Genomic DNA, 18,883 nt, shown 5'->3' with positions numbered 1-18,883 from the left:
TTGCCTTGCGTTTCAAGGCGGATTACAAAAGAATTACAAAAAACATATTATAAGAAGTATTGCGATTGAATCAAAGTTTTAATAAAACTTGAAACTTGGAACTTTGAGCGAGGTGATTAAATTTACAGATGACACTAAACTATTCAAAGTTGTTAAAACGCATGCAGACTGTGAAAAACTGCAGGGAAGACCTTAGGAAATTGGAAAACTGGGCGTCCAAATGACAGATGAAATTTAATAGGAACAAATGCAAAGTGATACACATTGGGAAGAAAAATCCAAATCATAGTTATTGGATGCTAGAGACCACCTTGGGGGTTAGCGCTCAATAAAAGGATCTGGGTATCATCATAGACAATACGCTGAAGCCTTCCGCCCAGTGTGTAGCGTCAGTGGCCAAGAAGACAAACAGGATGCTAGGAATTATTAGAAAAGGGATGGTTAACAAGACTAAGAATGTTATAATGCCTTTGTATTGCTTAATCGTGCGACCTCACCTTGAGTACTGGGTTCATTTCTGGTCTCATTATCAAAAAAGATATAGTGGCACTAGAAAAAGATCAAAGGAGAGTGACCAAGATGATAAAGGGGATGGAACTCCTCTTATATGAGGAAAGACTAGAGAGGTTAGGGCTCTTCATCTTGGAAAAGAGATGGATGAGGGGGAGATATGATTGAAGTCTATAAAATCCTAAGTGGTATAGAATGGGTACAAGTGGATTGATTTTTTTACTGCATCAAGATTTACAAAGACTAGGGGACACTTGATGATGAAGTTACCGAGTAATACTTTTATAACCAATAGGAGGAAATATTTTTTCACCCAGAGAATCGTTAAGCTTTGGAACGGGTTGCTAGAGGATGTGGTAAGAGCAGTTAATGTAACTTGGTTTTAAAAAAAAAAAAAAAAGTTTGGACAAGTTCCTGGAGGAAAAGTCCATAGTTTGCTGTTGAGACAGACATGGGTCAGTAGCATGTAATGCTGCTAACATTTGGGTTTTTGCCAGGTACTTGTGACTTGGATTGGCCTCCGCGAAGATGGGATACTGTGCTAAATGGACCATAGGTCTTACCCAGTAAGGCTATTCTTATGTAAGAGAGAGAGAGGGTGCTGGCTACATAGGGTAGAGTTTAGAGGAAAGGGAAGAGAAAATGTGGTGGCCATATGGTGTGGGGGAGCTAGAGGAAAGTGAAGAGAGAGAGAGAGGGTGCTGGCATGTGGTGTGTGTGTGTGAGTGGGGAGGCTAGAGGAAAGAGAGAGAGAGAGCGTTCTGGGCATATGATGTGGGGGGCGGCTGGAGAAACATAATAGCCTTACTGGGCAAGACCAATGGTCCATCTAGCCCAGTAGCCTGTTCTCATGGTGGCAAAACCCCCAAAAGTAGTAGCATTCCATGCTACTGACCCCAATAAATGGAAGAGAGAGAGAGGGTGCTAGCCATGTGGTGTGGGAGGGCTGGAGGAAAGGGGATAGAGAGGGTGCTGGCCACATGGGGTGGAGGGTGTGCTGGAGGGAAGGGAGAGAGACACTGGACTAGAGGCTGGAGCTAGAGGGGAAGGGAGAGAGGGTGCTGGACCCTTGGGAGGGAACTGCTGACCCTTAGGAGGTGCTGTGCAGGGAGGAGGAGAGAAAGAAGAAAAAGTACAGAGATGGAAGATGGATGGTGAGCACTGAGAAAGAAGAAAATGTCAAATGGCCAGGAGATCCTGGTGAGCGAGCTAACAGAAGTTAAACAGAAATCAGAGCCTGGGATCAATATGATTTGAATAATAAAATAACCATACAACAAAACATAAAAACATAGCATTCTAGTGCATCCCTATTTGGATGATTTGTTGATTCGCGCAAAGTCGTTCCAGGAGAGCACCCAAGTCATGGCTCGGATGGTGGAGTTCCTGCAGTTGCTGGAGTGGGTTGTCAACCTTGCCAAGAGCCGGTTGGCCCCCTCGCAGTGTCTGGGGATTGTGTTCGACATCTCCTTGATGAAGGTCTTCCTCCCAGAGGCCTGGGTGAGCAAATTGCAGTCCCACATTCGTCTACTTATGGCGTCCCGGTGTCCTCAGGCGCAGGATTTCTTCCAAGTCTTGGGGTCAATGGTGGCTTCCCTGGACGTAGTGAGGTGGGCTACTGCTCATATGCGTCCTCTTCAGTATGCTGTACTTTGGAGGTGGTCACCCCAGAGGAACAGTCTGGATCTCCCTGTTCTTCTGAGGGGCTTAGCTCGCTGCAGTCTTCGTTGATACCTCCAGTCCTCTCATCTAGCTCAAGGGGTGAGTCTGGATCAGCCCCAATGGACGGTGCTTCTCACGGATGCTTAACTATTCTCTGAGTGAAAAAAAAATTCCTCCTATTGGTTTTAAAAGTATTTCCCTGTAACTACATTGAGTGTCCCCTAGTCTTTGTAATTTTTCATGAAGTGAAAAATCGATCCACTTGTACCCGTTCTACTCCACTCAGGATTTTGTAGACTTCAATCATATCTCCCCTCAGCCGGCTCTTTTCCAAGCTGAAGAGCCCTAACCATTTTAGTCTTTCCTCATACATGAGGAGTTCCATCCCCTTTACCATCTTGGTTGTTCTTCTTTGAACCTTTTCTAGTACCGCTATATCTTTCTTGAGATAAGGAGACCAGAATTGAATGCAATACTCCAGATGAGGTTGCACCATGGAGCGATACAGGGGCATTATAATATTCTTAGTCTTGTTAACCATCCCTTTTTTAATAATTCCTAGCATCCTGTTTGCTTTTTTGGCCGCCACCGCATATTGGGTGGAAGATTTCATCGTATTGTCTACGATGACACTCAGAACCTTTTCTTGGGCGCTAATCCCCAAGGTGGACCCTAGCATCTGGTAACTATGATTTAGGTTATTCTTCCCAATGTGCATCGCTTTGCATTTGTCCACATTAAATTTCATCTGCAATATAAATAAATATTCTACTTTGCTAACACAGAGCCTGCTTTATTTGCTTGTCAGCAATCTTATTTGCATAGGGGGTTTGTATTTGGATCTTTGGGAATACAGATAAATAAAGAGATTTCATATACCAGAGTGCTCACATATCAGAAATTCTGTACTTCTGTGTCCTGGCTTATAGCCAAGCCATGTAGGTAACCCCTTAGCCCACACAAATACATTTACAATCCTAAGCCTAAAATCTCTTCACTTCATACTATGCCCTCTTATTCTGGAATTTCATTGTTTTTTGCAACGGTTGGACTAAGTAATTGAATAAAGGGAAATACAAATGCATAAAAGCACAGTAAAAAATTGTATTGAAATACAAATGCATAAAAGCACAGTAAAAAATTGTATTTGTCTCAAGTGAAAGATCTTGAGCAGCATTACTATACTACATACTACCTACTAATATGATTTCTGTGATGAAAAATGTATTATCATATAGATTCATTGTATTTTTATCTTTCATAGGACAAAGTTGGAGAATTTGCAAAACTTAGCAAAATTGAACTTCTTGAAGCAACAGAAAAATCCATTGGGCCTCCAGAGATGTATCAGTTTCACTGTGATTTGAAAAACTACAGGGACAAAGAAAAAGGTCTTGAGGTAAAATGAGTTGTTCTGCATTTTAAGAAATGTCAAGTAGTTATAATTGCTTTCAAACGCCATCTTTTGGGATACTTCTGCTTATTAAAAAGGTAAGTGTATTAGAGAAGCCTAATAATAATGAGGGAGATGGCAGACAAATGAAAGATTTTGTTGAAGAGGAATTGAAAGCTAAAGTAGTGAAAGATTTGTGATCAAGTGGCCAACCTTGTCTTCAACATTTCACTACATCGGCAGGTTGTAAGTTAGCTAGTAAAAACATGAGAGTCCAAAACTTCCTCTGTGTTATCTGGCATGTTCCTACCTCCTGTTATTTATAACTACGTTACACGCCTGTTTGTTTCCTCCTACTTCATGCTAATGATGTAACTTCGCTGCTTTCATGCAGACTCTTGTAAAACGTCTTGAACTGAAAGGTATGACGGGATATAAATAAAGCTATTATTATTACTCCAACCACTAGTGCTGCCAGATTTGAATCGATTCACCAATTCATATTCAAATTGATTCACTATCTTAAAAAAATCAGACTCGGTGATTCACTGAGTTCTGAGCGGGTCTCCGAAAACAAAGCAGCAGGACCTACCGTATATACTCGAATATAAGTTGAGACACCCTTTTTCCCCCCCCAAAATGAGGAAAAATGGTTGACTCAAATATAAGTCAGATGGCTTAATATTCAAGTGCCCTGCCCTGTCAGGCTCTGCACCCAGCCCCCTTCCCTCCATCCCCTGTCAGGCACTGCACCCAGCTCCCTTCCTGCTAAGCACTGCACCCAGCACTCTTCCCTCCCTCCCCTATCAGGTACTGCACCCTTCCTTCCTTCCCTTCCCCCGTCAGGCTCTGCACCAAGCACCCTTCCTTCCTTCCCTCCCCTGTCAGGCTTTGCACCAAGCACCCTTCCTTCCCTCCCCTGTTAGGCTCTGCACCCAGCCCCCTTCCCTCCATCCCCTGTCAGGCACTGCACCTAGCTCCCTTCCTGCCAAGCACTGCACCCAGCACCCTTCCCTCCCTCCCCTATCAGGTACTGCACCCTTCCTTCCTTCCCTTCCCCCATCAGGCTCTGCACCAAGCACCCTTCCTTCCTTCCCTCCCCTGTCAGGCTCTGCACCCAGCCCCCTTCCCTCCATCCCCTGTCAGGCACTGCACCCAGCTCCCTTCCTGCCAAGCACTGCACCCAGCACCCTTCCCTCCCTCCCCTATCAGGTACTGAACCCTTCCTTCCTTCCCTCCCCCGTCAGGCTCTGCACCAAGCACCCTTCCTTCCTTCCCTCCCCTGTCAGACTCTGCACTCAGCACCCTTCCTTTCTCCCCTCCCCTCCCCTGTCAGGCTCTGCACCCAGAACCCTTCCTTTCTCCCCTCCCCTGTCAGGCTCTCGTGAGAATTTGCGGGAACCAGTAAGGAAGCTTCGCAACTGCTGCTCATGCCGCTCAGCTGAAGAAATTGGGTCTGTGCAGCCGGTTAGCAGCAGGGCAGGAGTTGGAAAGCTTGCTCCTGCCTGCTGCACCTCCACCAGGAATTGGCAGAGGTGAGGATATGGCGGGGAGGAGGAGGGGGGCAAAGCTTGGCAGTGGCGACGGCCTAAAAAATTCTGGAAGGGGCGTTGGCCCGAATATAAACAGGGACCCCCCTTTTTGGGCCAATTTTTTGGCCCCAAAATCCCGGTTTATATTTGAGTATATACGGTAACAGAGAGAGGAAAAGTCTTTTTTGTTTGTTTAGTTTGTTTGCACCACAGCGCCAGTGTGGGGTTGGAGAAGGCAAAGGGGTGGATGAAAAGGCTACAAAATAAACCCACCAGGAAGTTTGGAAAAAAATGCCCGATTGGGCAGGAAAAGTGAATCAAATCGAATTTTTTTTCCCTGAATTGGGCAGCACTATTCCCCAGATGCCACATACAAAATAACATAAATGAGATTCACTATAGAAAACATTCAAAAAGTGTAGAAAAAGATCTCAGTGAAAATTTTTCAACGTAACCAGTTATGTGATGCTTCTTTTTTTTTTTTTTTTTTGCTGCATTTTTTTTTTTATTTTATAATCTTTATTCATTTTCTTTTGTTACAACAAGTGTTTCAAATATACTTATTAGAAACTTAAACATATACACTTGATAAACACACTTATTATTATCAAGTTTAACATTTTTTAGAAAATTAATTTTATACAAAATTTATAATATTATGCAGTAGATCTAAATTTATATAATTTCTTTTGAATGTGTTAATCCCCCCTCCCTCCCTCCCATTCAATCAATAATATTTAAAAACAACTTTATTGTAAATTCATTCAACATTGATATAGTGTGTAAAAACCAAAAATAAAATCCCACCCCATTCCCCTCTAATCAAATTTCTATCTTGGGAAAAGTTAATCATTCATTACAAAAATCTGTTAATGGTCTCCATATCTTTTGAAATTTATTAATATATCCTTTTTGTGTTGCTATGGTAAGCTCCATTTTATATATGTGATGCTTCTGAACAGCTCGCTATTTGTTTATTTTCCTAGAATGGATGTTTGTTACATTTCTTCTGTGTTTTAGAACAAGATTTACATCAGCAGATTTCTGCTCTAAAGTACTGGTAAAACTTAGATGCGTTTCAATTCCTATTTCTATGACCTGTCTAAACTAGGGCTGTAAATGTGCTATTACAGAATTCATGCAAAGAAAAAATGGAGCTCATGGAGAAAATGAAGCAGAGGAATGAACGGTATAAGCAAGATGCAGAGAGATACTATGAACGCAAACGTCATTTAGATCTAATTGAAATGCTGGAAAGAAAACGACCTTGGGTGGTAAGTTTTGCCTTATTTTATCAGGTGTATATGATTTGACCAGAAAATTGAGACACATGTGCTCGTCATAGAGAAAGCCATACTAAGTTGGAAAAAATAAAGAAAATGGGAAACCTACAAATAGGGATACAAAATACTTTAAAGCAGATTGAAATCCTTTGAGATAGAGGTTTGCTTCTTTGGCTTTGTCATGTTCCTTAAGGGCCGCAATCCATTCAGGTTTTTAGGATTTCCCCAATGAATATGCATTGAAAGCAGTGCATGCACATAGATCTCATGCATATTCATTGGGGAAATCCTGAAAACCCGACTGGATTGCAACCCTCAAGGAGGGACTTTGAGACCCCTGCACTAGAGGGTTATATGAATAAAGTTTATTTCTCCTCACTAGAATGAGTCTCCCTAGCTCTATTGTGCCTGAATCTAGACATAGAGTAATGTAAAAAAATTAGGACACCCCATTATGGGCTAGATTCATTAAGCAAACCGATCGTGTACCCATCGGTTTGAGACCCCTTTGCGACCCGATTTCTCTCTGACCGATTCACTAACCTCTGTCTCAGTCATCCTCTGCAATGCGCATGCAAATGAGGGGAAATGGAATGCAAAGTAGGAAGGGCCGTGAGTCACTAACATAAAGCAGGCACACCGACTGGGCTGGCTGATCCAAAAACAAGCGACTGCTCAGGACTGCTCACCCTTCTTTCTGCCCCCATCTCCTGCCCCTCTCTGCTCCGATCTCCTGCTCCTGTCTGCCCGATCTCCTGCTCCTCTCTGCCCCGATCTCCTGATCCTCTCTGCCCCCGATCTCCTGATCCTCTCTGCCCCCGATCTCCTGCTCCTCTCTGCCCCCGATCTCCTGCTCCTCTCTGCCCCCCGATCTCCTGCTCCTCTCTGCCCCCCGATCTCCTGCTCCTCTCTGCCCCCCGATCTCCTGCTCCTCTCTGCCCCCTGATCTCCTGCCCCTCTCTGCCCCCCGATCTCCTGCCCCTCTCTGCTGTGATCTCCTGCCACTCTCTGCCCCGATCTCCTGCTCTGGCCACCCTGCTCTTGCCCTGAATCTCCTGCCCTTCCCCGCTTTGTGAGCCTGTGGTTTTAACCTGTGGGTTTAAAGCAGGTTAAAATCACAGGCTCATGAAAATTTTTTTTTTTAAAAAAAGATATTTTTGCTGCTCTGCCGGGCACGGAGGGCCAGCTCATGCGCAGACTATCTACAGATGATCTGCGCATGCGTCGGGATCACTAGAGAGTGATCCCAGCAGTCAGTTGGGGATGTGATTCCGATCACCCTCATTTGCATGAGGGCGATTCGTGAAACAGCTCTCCCGGACATGGATCAGATCAGATTCGTGCCCTTAGTGAATCTAACCCTATGTTCAGCTAGGGAGTCCCACATGTGAGAATATGCTACCTGCTTGTCCTAGGATAAAGCACAGTTAATTATTTTAACGTGTTATCCGGGGATAGCAGACAGATATCCTCACATCCCTCCCACCTTCCATGATTGACTTCTTAGCTTGCTTACAGAACTGTTACCTTGAGCTGACATCGGGCAGGAAGGCACTCGTGTAAGCGCGTTGCGAGCAGTCACGAAGTTTCTAAAAACTTAGTGGCACTGCACTTTTAACATTGTCTATACCGAGCTCCGTGGATGACATCACCCACATGTGAGAATATCTGCTTGCTGTCCCTGGATAACACCTGTTACGGTAAGTACAGTAAGTAATTCTGGAGTATTGCGTTCAGTTCTGGTCTCCTTATCTCAAGAAAGATATAGTGGCACTAGAAAAGGTTAAAAAAAAAAGCGACCAAGATGATAAAGGGGATGGAACTCCTCTCGAATGAGGAAAGCCTAAAACGAGGAGGGCTCTTCATCTTGGAAAAGAGACGGCTGAGGGGAAGATATGATTGAAGTTTACAAAATCCTGAGCGGAGTAGAACGGGTACAAATGGATTGATTTTTCACTCTATCAAAAATTACAAAGATTATGGGACACTCAATGAAGTTACAGGGAAATACTTTTAAAACCAATAAGAGGAAATTTTTTTTCAGTCGGAGAATAGTTTGTTTGTTGTTTTTTTAAAATCTTTATTAAATTTTCAAATCTTACAAAAAGTGCCTCATAACATACATATCATAACCATAAAAATTAAGCACTTATTAACATTCAGAAACAATTTATCAATACCCAAAAAATACCCCCCTCCCTTCCCCACCGTCAAAGAATAATCAGAGAATAGTTAAGCTTTGGAACGTGTTGCCACGGGATGTGGTAAGAGTGGATAGCGTAGCTGGTTTTAAGGAAGGTTCCTGGAGGAAAAGTCCATAGTCTGTTATTGAGAAAGACACGGGGGAAGCCACTGCTTGCCCTGTATTGGTAGCATGGAACATTGCTACTCCTTGGGTTTTGGCCAGGCACTAGTGACCTGGATTGGCCACTGTGAGAGCGGGCTACTGGGCTTGATGGACCATTGGTCTGACCCAGTAAGGCTATTCTTATGTTCTTATGCTTTCAGGTAGGTGGCAGCTAGTGCTTCTTTTTTTAGATTAATAATGTTTCAATGTTATGCTTATAGCAAAAATCAAATTGCCTTTTTTTTAAAAATTCTTTATTCTTTTTTAATCATTCAACAAGTGTACAAGAAAGATCATACATAGGCTCAAAAACAACACTTGATAATCCATCAAGATAATAACAATTGTATATATATATAAACCCATAACCCACCCTCCCTCCCAACACTATTCTTCTTAATTCATTGCCATTGATCTGACACATTCTTTTCTTTTATATAGTTTATAGAATACTAACACAAAGCTGGTTGGTATGCCGATATATAGATATGTCCACTTACAACAAGTCTTCCACTTGTTGTAAGTGTGCATACCTGGTGTTAGATTAGTGCAACTGATAGAATTTTGTAAGTTGTGAATGTTATATAACTGCCCATATACCACACATATGAATGCCCCCTCACAGTTATGAACTAAGGCCTAGATTCTGTAAAGGACGTCTAGCTTTAGGTGTCCAAAATGTGGACATTTACTGACATTAGGCGTCCAAATAAAGTGGATAATAAGGTCAATTAATGACTTTAACAAGCATTAATTGGAACTTAGATATCTAAATGCTGGATGCTATTCTACAAACAAGACGTCCACAATTCCATTAACATTCATCAGAAAAAGTAGGCGTGGTAGTGCTTTAAATGCTGACCATCCGTAGATGAATTAGACCCAGATATCAGTACCAAACCCTGTGTGGGCATCAGCACTGAATATCTGGGTCTTTGGTGGTGGCTGAAAGTTATGCAGCTGATAATAGCTGTGCTGGTACAGCAATGACTAACTGCAGAGTTAGAAGTGCCTTTTGCAGTCAAACCTCGGTTTACGAGTACACCAGTTTGTGAGTGTTTTGCAAGACGAGCAAAACATTCGCAAAATCGGTGCCTCGGAAACCAAGTTTGACTCGGTTTACGAGCGCCACCCCCCCCGCAATCCAGAATCCCCCCCAGCGATCCGGCATCCCCCCCCCGCTTGCGTCGTCCCGCCCCTTGCGATCCTACATCCCCCCCGAGCACCACAACAACATCGCTTACCCTGATTGGGCACCAGCACCAATGCACAGGAGGTGCCAGTGCCTGAAGATCCTCCCTCTACTGGCCTGGGTGGTGCGACGGAGATCCTCCCTCTTCCCTGTGCTGGGCTGGACTGGGCTTTGAGCATTTGTGCATGCTCAAAGCCTTCTGGTCTCGCTCTCTCCGAGATTCTCAGATTCAGAATCTCGGAGAGAATGAGACCAGAAGGCTTTGAGCATGCGCAAATGCTCAAAGCCCAGTCCAGTCCAGCACAGGGAAGAGGGAGGATCTCCATCGCACCGCCCAGCCCAGGCCAGAAGAGGGAGGATCTTCAGGCACTGGCATCTCCTGTGCATTGGGACTGGTGCCGGTTCCCAATCGGGGTAAGCGATGTCATTGTGGTGCTCAGGGGGGGGGATGTAGGATCGCGGGGGAGGGGGGCGACGCAAGTGGGGGGGAGGATGCTGGTTCGCTGGGGGGATGCCGGATCGCGGGGGGGGGGTATGGAGCAGCGTCGGTGGCCTCAAGGGGGAGGGAATGGAGCAGCGCCGGTAGCCTCGGGGGGGGGGGAGGAGGAGGTGGAATGAATCAAAGCGAGTTTCCCTTACTTCCTATGGGGAAACTAGCTTTGATATACGAGCAATTTGGTTTACGAGCATACTTCTGGAACGAATTATGCTCGTAAACCAAGGTTCCACTGTATGTTGTTCTACATGCCCAGTTAGCTATGTGGGCACTTGTAATGAATATCACTGATGCCTGCATAACTCCTGACTCCTAACCAGTCAGTGCCACATAGTGAACCACTTACATTTAATTGGGCAGAAACCTATTGTGCTTAGTTAAATTGTTTTGAATATTGACCCAAGTATTATTTGTCCTGGGTATTAACATTATTAGCAGTATTTTACTTGGATGCTTCCGGTATTTTTAACCTTTTCTGTCAATATTGTGATAAGGAATATGAAAATGTTCGCAAGCAATATGAGGAGGTGAAACAAAGTCGTGATCATCTAAAAGAAGAGCTGAAGCGGCTAAAAGAAATGCAGGCACCCACGTTGCACAAAATCCAGGAAATTGAAAAACAATGCAAGAACATGGATACCAAAATGAAGGATAAGGTAAGATTTCAAGTTCAACTTAAGTATAGCCTCTTTGATAATATCTACTATTTCCATAGCAAAGCAGCAGATGAATCCAGAGACTAGTGGGTATAGCTCACATCGACCAGCAGGTGGAGATAGAGAACTGATTAACAGTTGGCCTTAAAGCCTGGTGTTCTTTCTGTTGATTCAGTTTTGCTCTATCTCCCAGCAGGGTTGGAGCTATCCTTCTAGCTCCTGGTCTCTGCCTGCTGCAGGATAGATTGAAGTGGTGTTCCGGTAGGATTCCTCTGTTGAGACTAGTTCTCTTCAGTAGGTGGGGGTGCCTGGCTGTTTGGTGCCGGCTTTGGGAGGTACACCTGGGCCCTCCCAGGTCCCTGCTCCACCCTCCCCTCCGTTGGATAGAGGGGTTCCTTTCCAGGTGCAGGAGTGGCTGGCTTCTTCATTCCAGTTAAAAAAAAAAAAAAAAAAAAAAAAAAAAAAGGGGCCTTCCTGCTTGTACTGAGCCGTGCTGTGCTTCACTCGGCATGCAGTACATTTACCAATGATTGCCTGGCTTCGGGGGTAAGCGGCTGTCCGGGTGAGTGTTTTCTTTCCTTCTCGTGTGTGGTCGCGTTTTCCCGGGTGCCGGGCGTCTAGGGGGGCGGAGTCGTCATTCGGCGGCGTTCGCCGCGTGTGTGAGAAAAAAAAAAAAAAAAAGAAAAACCGCGTCGGAGCTGTTTGTTCAGGCCGAGGGGGGATGGCTGCAGAAGTTAGTCAGCTGTGTTCGCGCTGTGGAAAGCGCCGAACACGGGCGGGTCTTTGCTCTGCCGGGTGCTTGGAAGCACAGGCAGACGACCCGTTTTTGGCGGCTTGCGAGGCGGCCATGTCCCGGGTGCGGGAGTCTTGCGCAATGTCCCCGCCGCTTGGAGCCGATGCAGGGTTGCTGCAGGACTCGGCCACGGAGGACAAGAGTGAGGCGGCGGGGGAACAGGCGTCAGCGCTGGAGGCAGGCACGGCCCCTCCCCTCGGCTCGGAGCAGGGCGGGGGAGTGCCTCTTAGCTGGGGGGCATTTTCGCCCGACTTTGTGCTGTTGCTCCATCAGGCATTTCAATTACAGCGCTCGCAGCCTACCCAGCCGGGGCTGGGGGCCGGGCGGTCCCTTGCGGTGCCCTCTACCTCTACGGGGGGGAGGGGACAGAGGCTAGACCCACGGTAGGGGCAGCAGGGTCCCCGGGGCAGTCGCAGGGGGCTAAGAAGCGCAGGCTAGTGTCTGCGGAGGCAGTGGATATTTTGCCCAGATCTCCTTTCTCCCTGCCTGAGTCATTGGAGGAAGGGGAGCTATTGGATTGGGACACGGAGAGTATCCCGGGTAGGGAGGGGGATGACCCTACGGCTATCCGGTTGTTCCATAGAGAGGAGCTTTCTTCTTTTATTTCAAAAGCTTTGCAGAGTTTGAACATTGCTCAGGAAGATGCCACGGGGTCCGGTAACCCCCTGATGGCAGGTACCCGTAGGCCGTCTAAGGCCTTTCCGGTACATGAGGCCATGCAGGAGCTGATCTCGGCGCAATGGGAGGCGCCGGAGGCCAGTTTGCGGGTAGCAAGGGCCATGAGGCTCTTGTATCCGGTCGAACCGTCCGAACTGGACAGGTTTAGATTGCCTAAGGTGGACGCTCTGGTGGCAGCGGTGACTAAGAGAACTACCTTGCCGGTAGAAGGGGGCGTGACACTCAAGGATGCACAGGATAGAAAGATTGAAGCTTCCCTAAAGATGTCCTTTGAAGTGGCTGCAGTTACCTTACAGGCCGCAATCTGCAGTTCTTACGCGGCGCGGGCTTGTCTGCAGTGGTCACAAGGGATGACCGATAGATTGCTGGAGTCTGGAGGTACTATCCCTTCGGAACTGGCTGATTTGGAGTCCGGCTTGGCTTATTTGGCGGACTCCTTGTATGATATTGTTCGGGCGTCTGCGAAACAGATGTCTCTGTCTGTGGTTTCCCGCAGGTCCTTGTGGCTCCGTCACTGGGCGGCCGATGCAGCGTCCAAGCTCCGGCTGGTGAGACTCCCGTTTAGAGGGGGTTTATTGTTTGGAGCGGAGTTGGATAAACTGGTAAAAGATTTTGGGGATACCAAAACGCAGCGTTTACCGGAGGACAGGGCTAGGCCCCCGGTAAGGGCCGCATCGTCTAGACCACGTTTCCGGGATGTTAGGCGGGCCAGGGCTGGTAAACCTTTTTCCAGGTCTGCATCTGGCCCGTTCTCTGCTTCGAGACCTCGGTTTCAGCAGAGAAGTTCCTTTCGTGCGGCAAGACCCTCTTCAGGGCAGTCAGCCCGTACCCCAGCCAGTCGCCCTCCACAATGACGGGGGCTTGGCTCCCTCCGCCCTGCCCCTAGGGGGTCGGCTTTCGGCATTCCGGGCGGAGTGGGCCACTGTCACGTCCGACCAATGGGTATTGGACATTGTTCACGAAGGGTACAAATTAGAGTTCGCCGCTCCCGTCGTAGATTCTTTCTTGGTGTCCCCGTGCCGTGGCAAGGCCAAGGGATCCGAGGTCCGCAGGACTCTTCAGGGGCTGCTCGATCTGGGGGCGGTGGTACCGGTGCCCACGGAAGAGGTAGGCCACGGGATCTATTCCCTATACTTCATTGTCCCAAAGAAGGGGGGGTCCTTCAGACCAGTGCTGGATCTCAAAGGAGTCAACAGATTCCTCAGCGTGCGCCATTTCCGAATGGAAACGGTGCGCTCAGTTATTGCGGCGGTAAGACCAGGAGAGTTCCTCACGTCTCTCGATCTCAAGGAGGCGTACCTCCATATTCCGATATGGCCTCCGCACCAGCGGTATCTGCGGTTTGCGATTCTGGGCCATCATTTTCAGTTTCGGGCAATGCCCTTTGGCCTGGCGACGGCTCCCCGCACGTTTTCCAAGGTCATGGTGGTGGTAGCCGCTTTTCTACGCAAGGAAGGGATTCGGGTACACCCTTACTTGGACGATTGGTTGATCCGCGCCTCGTCCCGGCAGGAGAGTTTGTCGGTGACGCAGAGAGTGATCTCTCTCCTTCAGTCGTTGGGGTGGATTGTCAACTTTCCCAAGAGTGTTTTGTCCCCATCGCAGTCTTTGGTGCATCTGGGGGTGCGGTTCGTTACGGCTCTGGGGAAGGTGTTTCTACCCCGAGATTGGGGGGAGAAATTGCAGGCGCAAATTCGCCTCCTTCTCGGGTCGCCCAGACCTCGAGTTTGGGATTATGTGCAGGTACTGGGCTCCATGGTGGCGACTCTGGAGGTGGTTCCCTGGGCCCGGAGCCACATGAGACCCTTACAGCAGTCTCTGCTCTCTCGCTGGTCTCCAGCTTCTCTGAACTACAATGTGCGTCTCCAGTGGAGTCCTCGAGCGGCTCAAAGCATGCGCTGGTGGCTCCAGGACGGGCATCTTTGGAGGGGCATGCCGTTGGCCACACCGGATTGGGTGGTGGTTACAACGGATGCCAGCCTGCAGGGTTGGGGAGCCCAGTGCATGCACACGTCGGTGCAGGGAAGGTGGTCTTCCCAGGAGGCTCAATGGCCCATAAACTTACTGGAATTAAGAGCGATCCGGTTGGCGCTGCGGGCTTTTCAGACCCTAGTTCAGGACAGACCGACCAGGATCTTTTCGGACAGTGTCACGGCGGTCGCGTATGTCAATCGTCAGGGGGGTACCCGGAGCCCGCAGTTAGCCGAAGAGGCAAGACTTTTGTTTCGGTGGGCAGAGGGGCAGATTCCGCTTCTGTCGGCGGCCCACATTGCAGGGCACGAAAACGTACAAGCGGACTTCCTCAGCAGAACTCTTCTCGATCCGGGAGAATGGGAGTTGTCGGCTCAAGCGTTCAGCCTGCTAGTCCGTCGATGGGGGTGGCCAGAGATGGATCTCATGGCCTCTTCCCGCAATGCGAAGGTGCCTCGGTTCTTCAGCAGACGCAAGGAACAGGGATCGGAAGGGGTGGACGCATTAGCTCTCCCATGGCCTCCGAATTCCCTTCTGTATGTATTCCCGCCTTGGCCCATGATAGGGCGGGTGTTGCAACGCATCGCTCGCTTTCAAGGCAGAGTAATCCTGGTGGCTCCGGATTGGCCACGGCGGCCATGGTACGCGGATCTGATGCTGCTGTCGGTAGGCGAGCAGGTAGCGTTCCAGGTAACTCCGGACTTGCTAACTCAGGGTCCAATATTAATGGAAGATCCGGGCCGCTTTGGTCTTACGGCCTGGCTATTGAAAGGTCACGGCTGAAAAAGAAGGGCTATTCAGACCGGGTGATTTCCACCCTGCTTAAGGCTAAGAGGATTTCAACGTCAGCCTCCTATGCGAGGGTCTGGAGGATCTTTGAGGCATGGTGCGGCAGACACGGAATTGCGCCTTTCCAGGCTTCTCTGCCGGCTATTCTGGCGTTCCTGCAGGAGGGCGTAGAGAAAGGGTTAGCATATAACTCTTTAAAGGTTCAGGTATCGGCCATTGCCTGTTACAGGGGCCGGGTGGCTCGCTCGGCTCTCGCATCACAGCCGGACGTGGTACGTTTCCTCAAGGGGGTTCAACATATCCGGCCGCCGGTTAAGCGAATTTGTCCAAGTTGGAACCTTAAACTCGTCCTTGGGAAATTGCAGGGGGCACCTTTTGAGCCCCGGTCCGCGGCCACTTTGAAAGATGTCACACTAAAAACAGTTTTTTTTGGTGGCGATGGCTTCAGCAAGGCGAGTATCAGAGCTGCAAGCGCTTTCTTGCAGGGAACCCTTTTTGCGTTTCTCGGAGGCTGGGGTGACGGTGCGTACGGTGCCGTCCTTCCTGCCTAAGGTTATTTCGTCCTTTCATGTGAACCAGAGTCTGTTTCTGCCATCCTTCAGGAAGGAGGATTGGGGGAAGCGTTTTTTGTCGGTGCGGCTCCTGGATGTCCGCCGTATGCTTCTCCATTATTTGGAGGTGACGAATGCTTTTCGCCGGTCGGACCATCTCTTTGTCGCGTTCGCGGGTAAAAACAAAGGGATGGCGGCGTCTAAAGCGTCCATTGCGCGTTGGGTCAAGGACGCTATTGCTTCGGCGTATGTGTTGTCAGGGAAGAAGGTTCCGGAGCACCTTCATGCTCATTCCACTCGGGCTTTGGCTACATCTTGGGCGGAGTCCGGGGGGATGTCTTTAGAGGAGATTTGCCGGGCGGCCACTTGGTCGTCAGGGAATACTTTTTCAAAGCATTATCGTTTAGATGTAGCAGCCCGTTCAGAGGCGAGTTTTGGCGCGGCAGTGCTGGCAGAGGCGGCATTGGCGTCCCACCCAGTTTGAGTTTGCTTTGCTACATCCCACTAGTCTCTGGATTCATCTGCTGCTTTGCTATGGAAGGTAAAATTATGGTCATACCTGTTAATTTTCTTTCCTTTAGAAGCAGCAGATGAATCCAGAGCCCCTCCCCAAGTGCACGGGCTGTGTGTAGGGTGTTTAGGTCATTAGGTTAGCCGGGGCTATGGTTGGTAAGTGTATTATTTCATGACTGAAAAAAGAAAAAAAAAATAAATAAATAAATAAAATAAACAAGAAACGAAAAACGAGAAAATATCAATGGGCTTCAGAAGAGAAAGACACATTTTTTACTGGAATGGAGTTTGTGGCTGCTCATTCTCCTTTCGGGATGCTTGGGCAAAGTGCATAACTGAATCAACAGAAAGAACACCAGGCTTTAAGGCCAACTGTTAATCAGTTCTCTATCTCCACCTGCTGGTCGATGTGAGCTATACCCACTAGTCTCTGGATTCATCTGCTGCTTCTAAAGGAAAGAAAATTAACAGGTATGACCATAATTTTACCTTCTATTGCTTGTCATCATATAGTACTTCAAAGTAGAAGTGTACAAATCCCAGGCCTCATTGGTCGTGTGAGGGCATGCAAATCAATTGACTTTTTAGAATCTCCTTAATGAGTGATGCAGGAGAGAAATTTATTTAAGAGCAGTTGTATTGCACTGATCCTTGTAGCTCTCTGAGGATTCCAATAAAACATCCTTAATCTATGCAAGTAGTCAACGTACTTTAAAACAAATAAAAAATCAGTCAATAGCAATGCACTTGAAGGACAATTCTATAACAGGGTACACATGTGGTGCCTATTTTGTAAAAGAAAAGACACCTCAGTAGAATACTAACATAACAGGGTTTTTCCAGTGCAATAGAAATGGTATGCTGAACCTTAGAGTACTCTGTCTATTCTCACAATCATACTGTAGAAAGATGTCAATCACAGCTTTCAAAACCTTTCTCCCAGGAGTATGCTGCCCCCTTCTGTTCTGTTTCTGCAGGCGAGCATGAAAAATGTCTTCTGATCTGCTTGGTTTATTTCTTTTTTAGTTTGTGATGGTTTTGCGGTTTTTCGCTCTAGTCACGATCTTTTTCGTAAAATCAGAGATCCCTTTTGATAAAGGTCTACTCTGCCTGCATGGAGAGGGGCAGATTTAAAATCTGCAGTTGGGGGACCTGTTTCATCCAGCTTCTTGAAGATTAGTGGAGTCCAGAGTCCGTTTCTCTGGTGTTTGTTTGAACCTTAGACTTGATCAGGGGCTGGAGCGTAGGCTGTTTAGGTGCTAATAGTGTTCCTTCAGGGCGGTCATGGTACAGACTGCGTTTCATCTCCCCCTCTCTTTTGTCGTGATGAATGTCTGACTGGCAGCCTGAAAATTCCAGTGAAGATGCTGAGTGACTGGAAGCAGAGGGCCTCTCCTAGAACAGCTACACCTGAGAGGAGCTAAAGCAGGTAGCAGCAACACCATTTCCAAGCACATGGTCTATGGATAAGGCTGTGACAGCCTATATAGGAAAAATCGGGGGCTCTTCAAAAGCTGGTTTTATCCATTTCTACAGCTAGGGCCTTGGTCTGAACTCCCCTAAACTCCTGTTTTTGGTCAGCCCTGAGGTGATTTTAAGCTGTTTTTTAGCACTAAAATTTACCAGCGGCAGCCATTTTGGATTTTCCTGATTTTCTTTTCTATGTTCTCAAACTTCTCCAAAACACTTCATTTTGCTTCGAAAGTGCCAGTGATGGAGTCCTCTGACTCTGATACCTTATATAATGCTTTGTTTGCAATGGTTGCACAGCAGAAGAGTGCTCTTGTGCCACGTGTCGCGTTGCTCGAAGCGGGGACTTCAAGTTTAGCTCCTATGCAGCCTCTGGGGCATGGCACGTGACTTTTGAGCCTGTTAGGGGAGCAAAAACTTCCTCAGGAGCCCTGGTGCAAACTGGCGCAGAGGCTCCACAGCCAAAGAAGAGGCATCTCCTCCCTTCTAAAGGGGAAGGAGAGTTGCATACTAAGGCCTTTACCCCAGAGGTCATTAATCTAATCTGGCAGATGTATGTGCACGGCCAAAATATGCAATTTAAGTCCGCTGAAGAGTGACCCTTGGTGCACGCCTCTAAGAGTCCTCAGAGTGCTTCCTCTATGAGAGTGGTGCTTCTCCATGACTCATTGTCAGTCAGACGGATTCAGGGGACGAACGTTCAGTCTTGATCCCCTTACTGTCTCAAAGCATGGTTTCAGATTCGGCCTCCTATGTTGAGGATCAAGATGGAGTTCCGACTGTGGACCTGGGAGAAGATCCCTCCATATGGTGGTTGTTCAAGTCTTCAGCCTTGCCAGACATTATTACCGAGTCTTTTTGTGGGCTCAAGATGATCCACCTCAGCCCCAGTCATCTCAGTGTTCTTTTTGGAGCCTGGTCAGATCTCAGCTAGAGAGCTGCACGGGAACGGGGACGACGGGAATCCCGTGGGACCCGCGGGGATCTCGCGGGTTCTCCCTTCGGGTCACGGGGATCCTGTGGGGATGCCCCCTAGGGTCACGGGGA

General features: G+C 47.7%; 1 protein-coding gene across 1 annotated transcript in view; it reads left to right on the top strand.

The window, feature by feature from the left end:
- Window positions 1–18,883, top strand: part of SMC5 (structural maintenance of chromosomes 5) — a 210,377-nt gene that overhangs the window by 32,101 nt on the left and 159,393 nt on the right. The window contains exons 5-7 of the mRNA XM_033924682.1: window positions 3,437–3,571; window positions 6,231–6,371; window positions 10,910–11,071. Coding sequence (XP_033780573.1) covers window positions 3,437–3,571; window positions 6,231–6,371; window positions 10,910–11,071 — 438 coding nt within the window. The remainder of the gene's footprint in view (window positions 1–3,436; window positions 3,572–6,230; window positions 6,372–10,909; window positions 11,072–18,883) is intronic.

The sequence above is a fragment of the Geotrypetes seraphini genome, chromosome 1, assembly GCF_902459505.1.
Source record: "Geotrypetes seraphini chromosome 1, aGeoSer1.1, whole genome shotgun sequence".
Classification (NCBI taxonomy): Eukaryota; Metazoa; Chordata; class Amphibia; order Gymnophiona; family Dermophiidae; genus Geotrypetes; species Geotrypetes seraphini.
The sequence above is the reverse complement of the archived record's forward strand: the minus strand, read 5'-3'. Positions and strand labels throughout refer to the sequence as shown.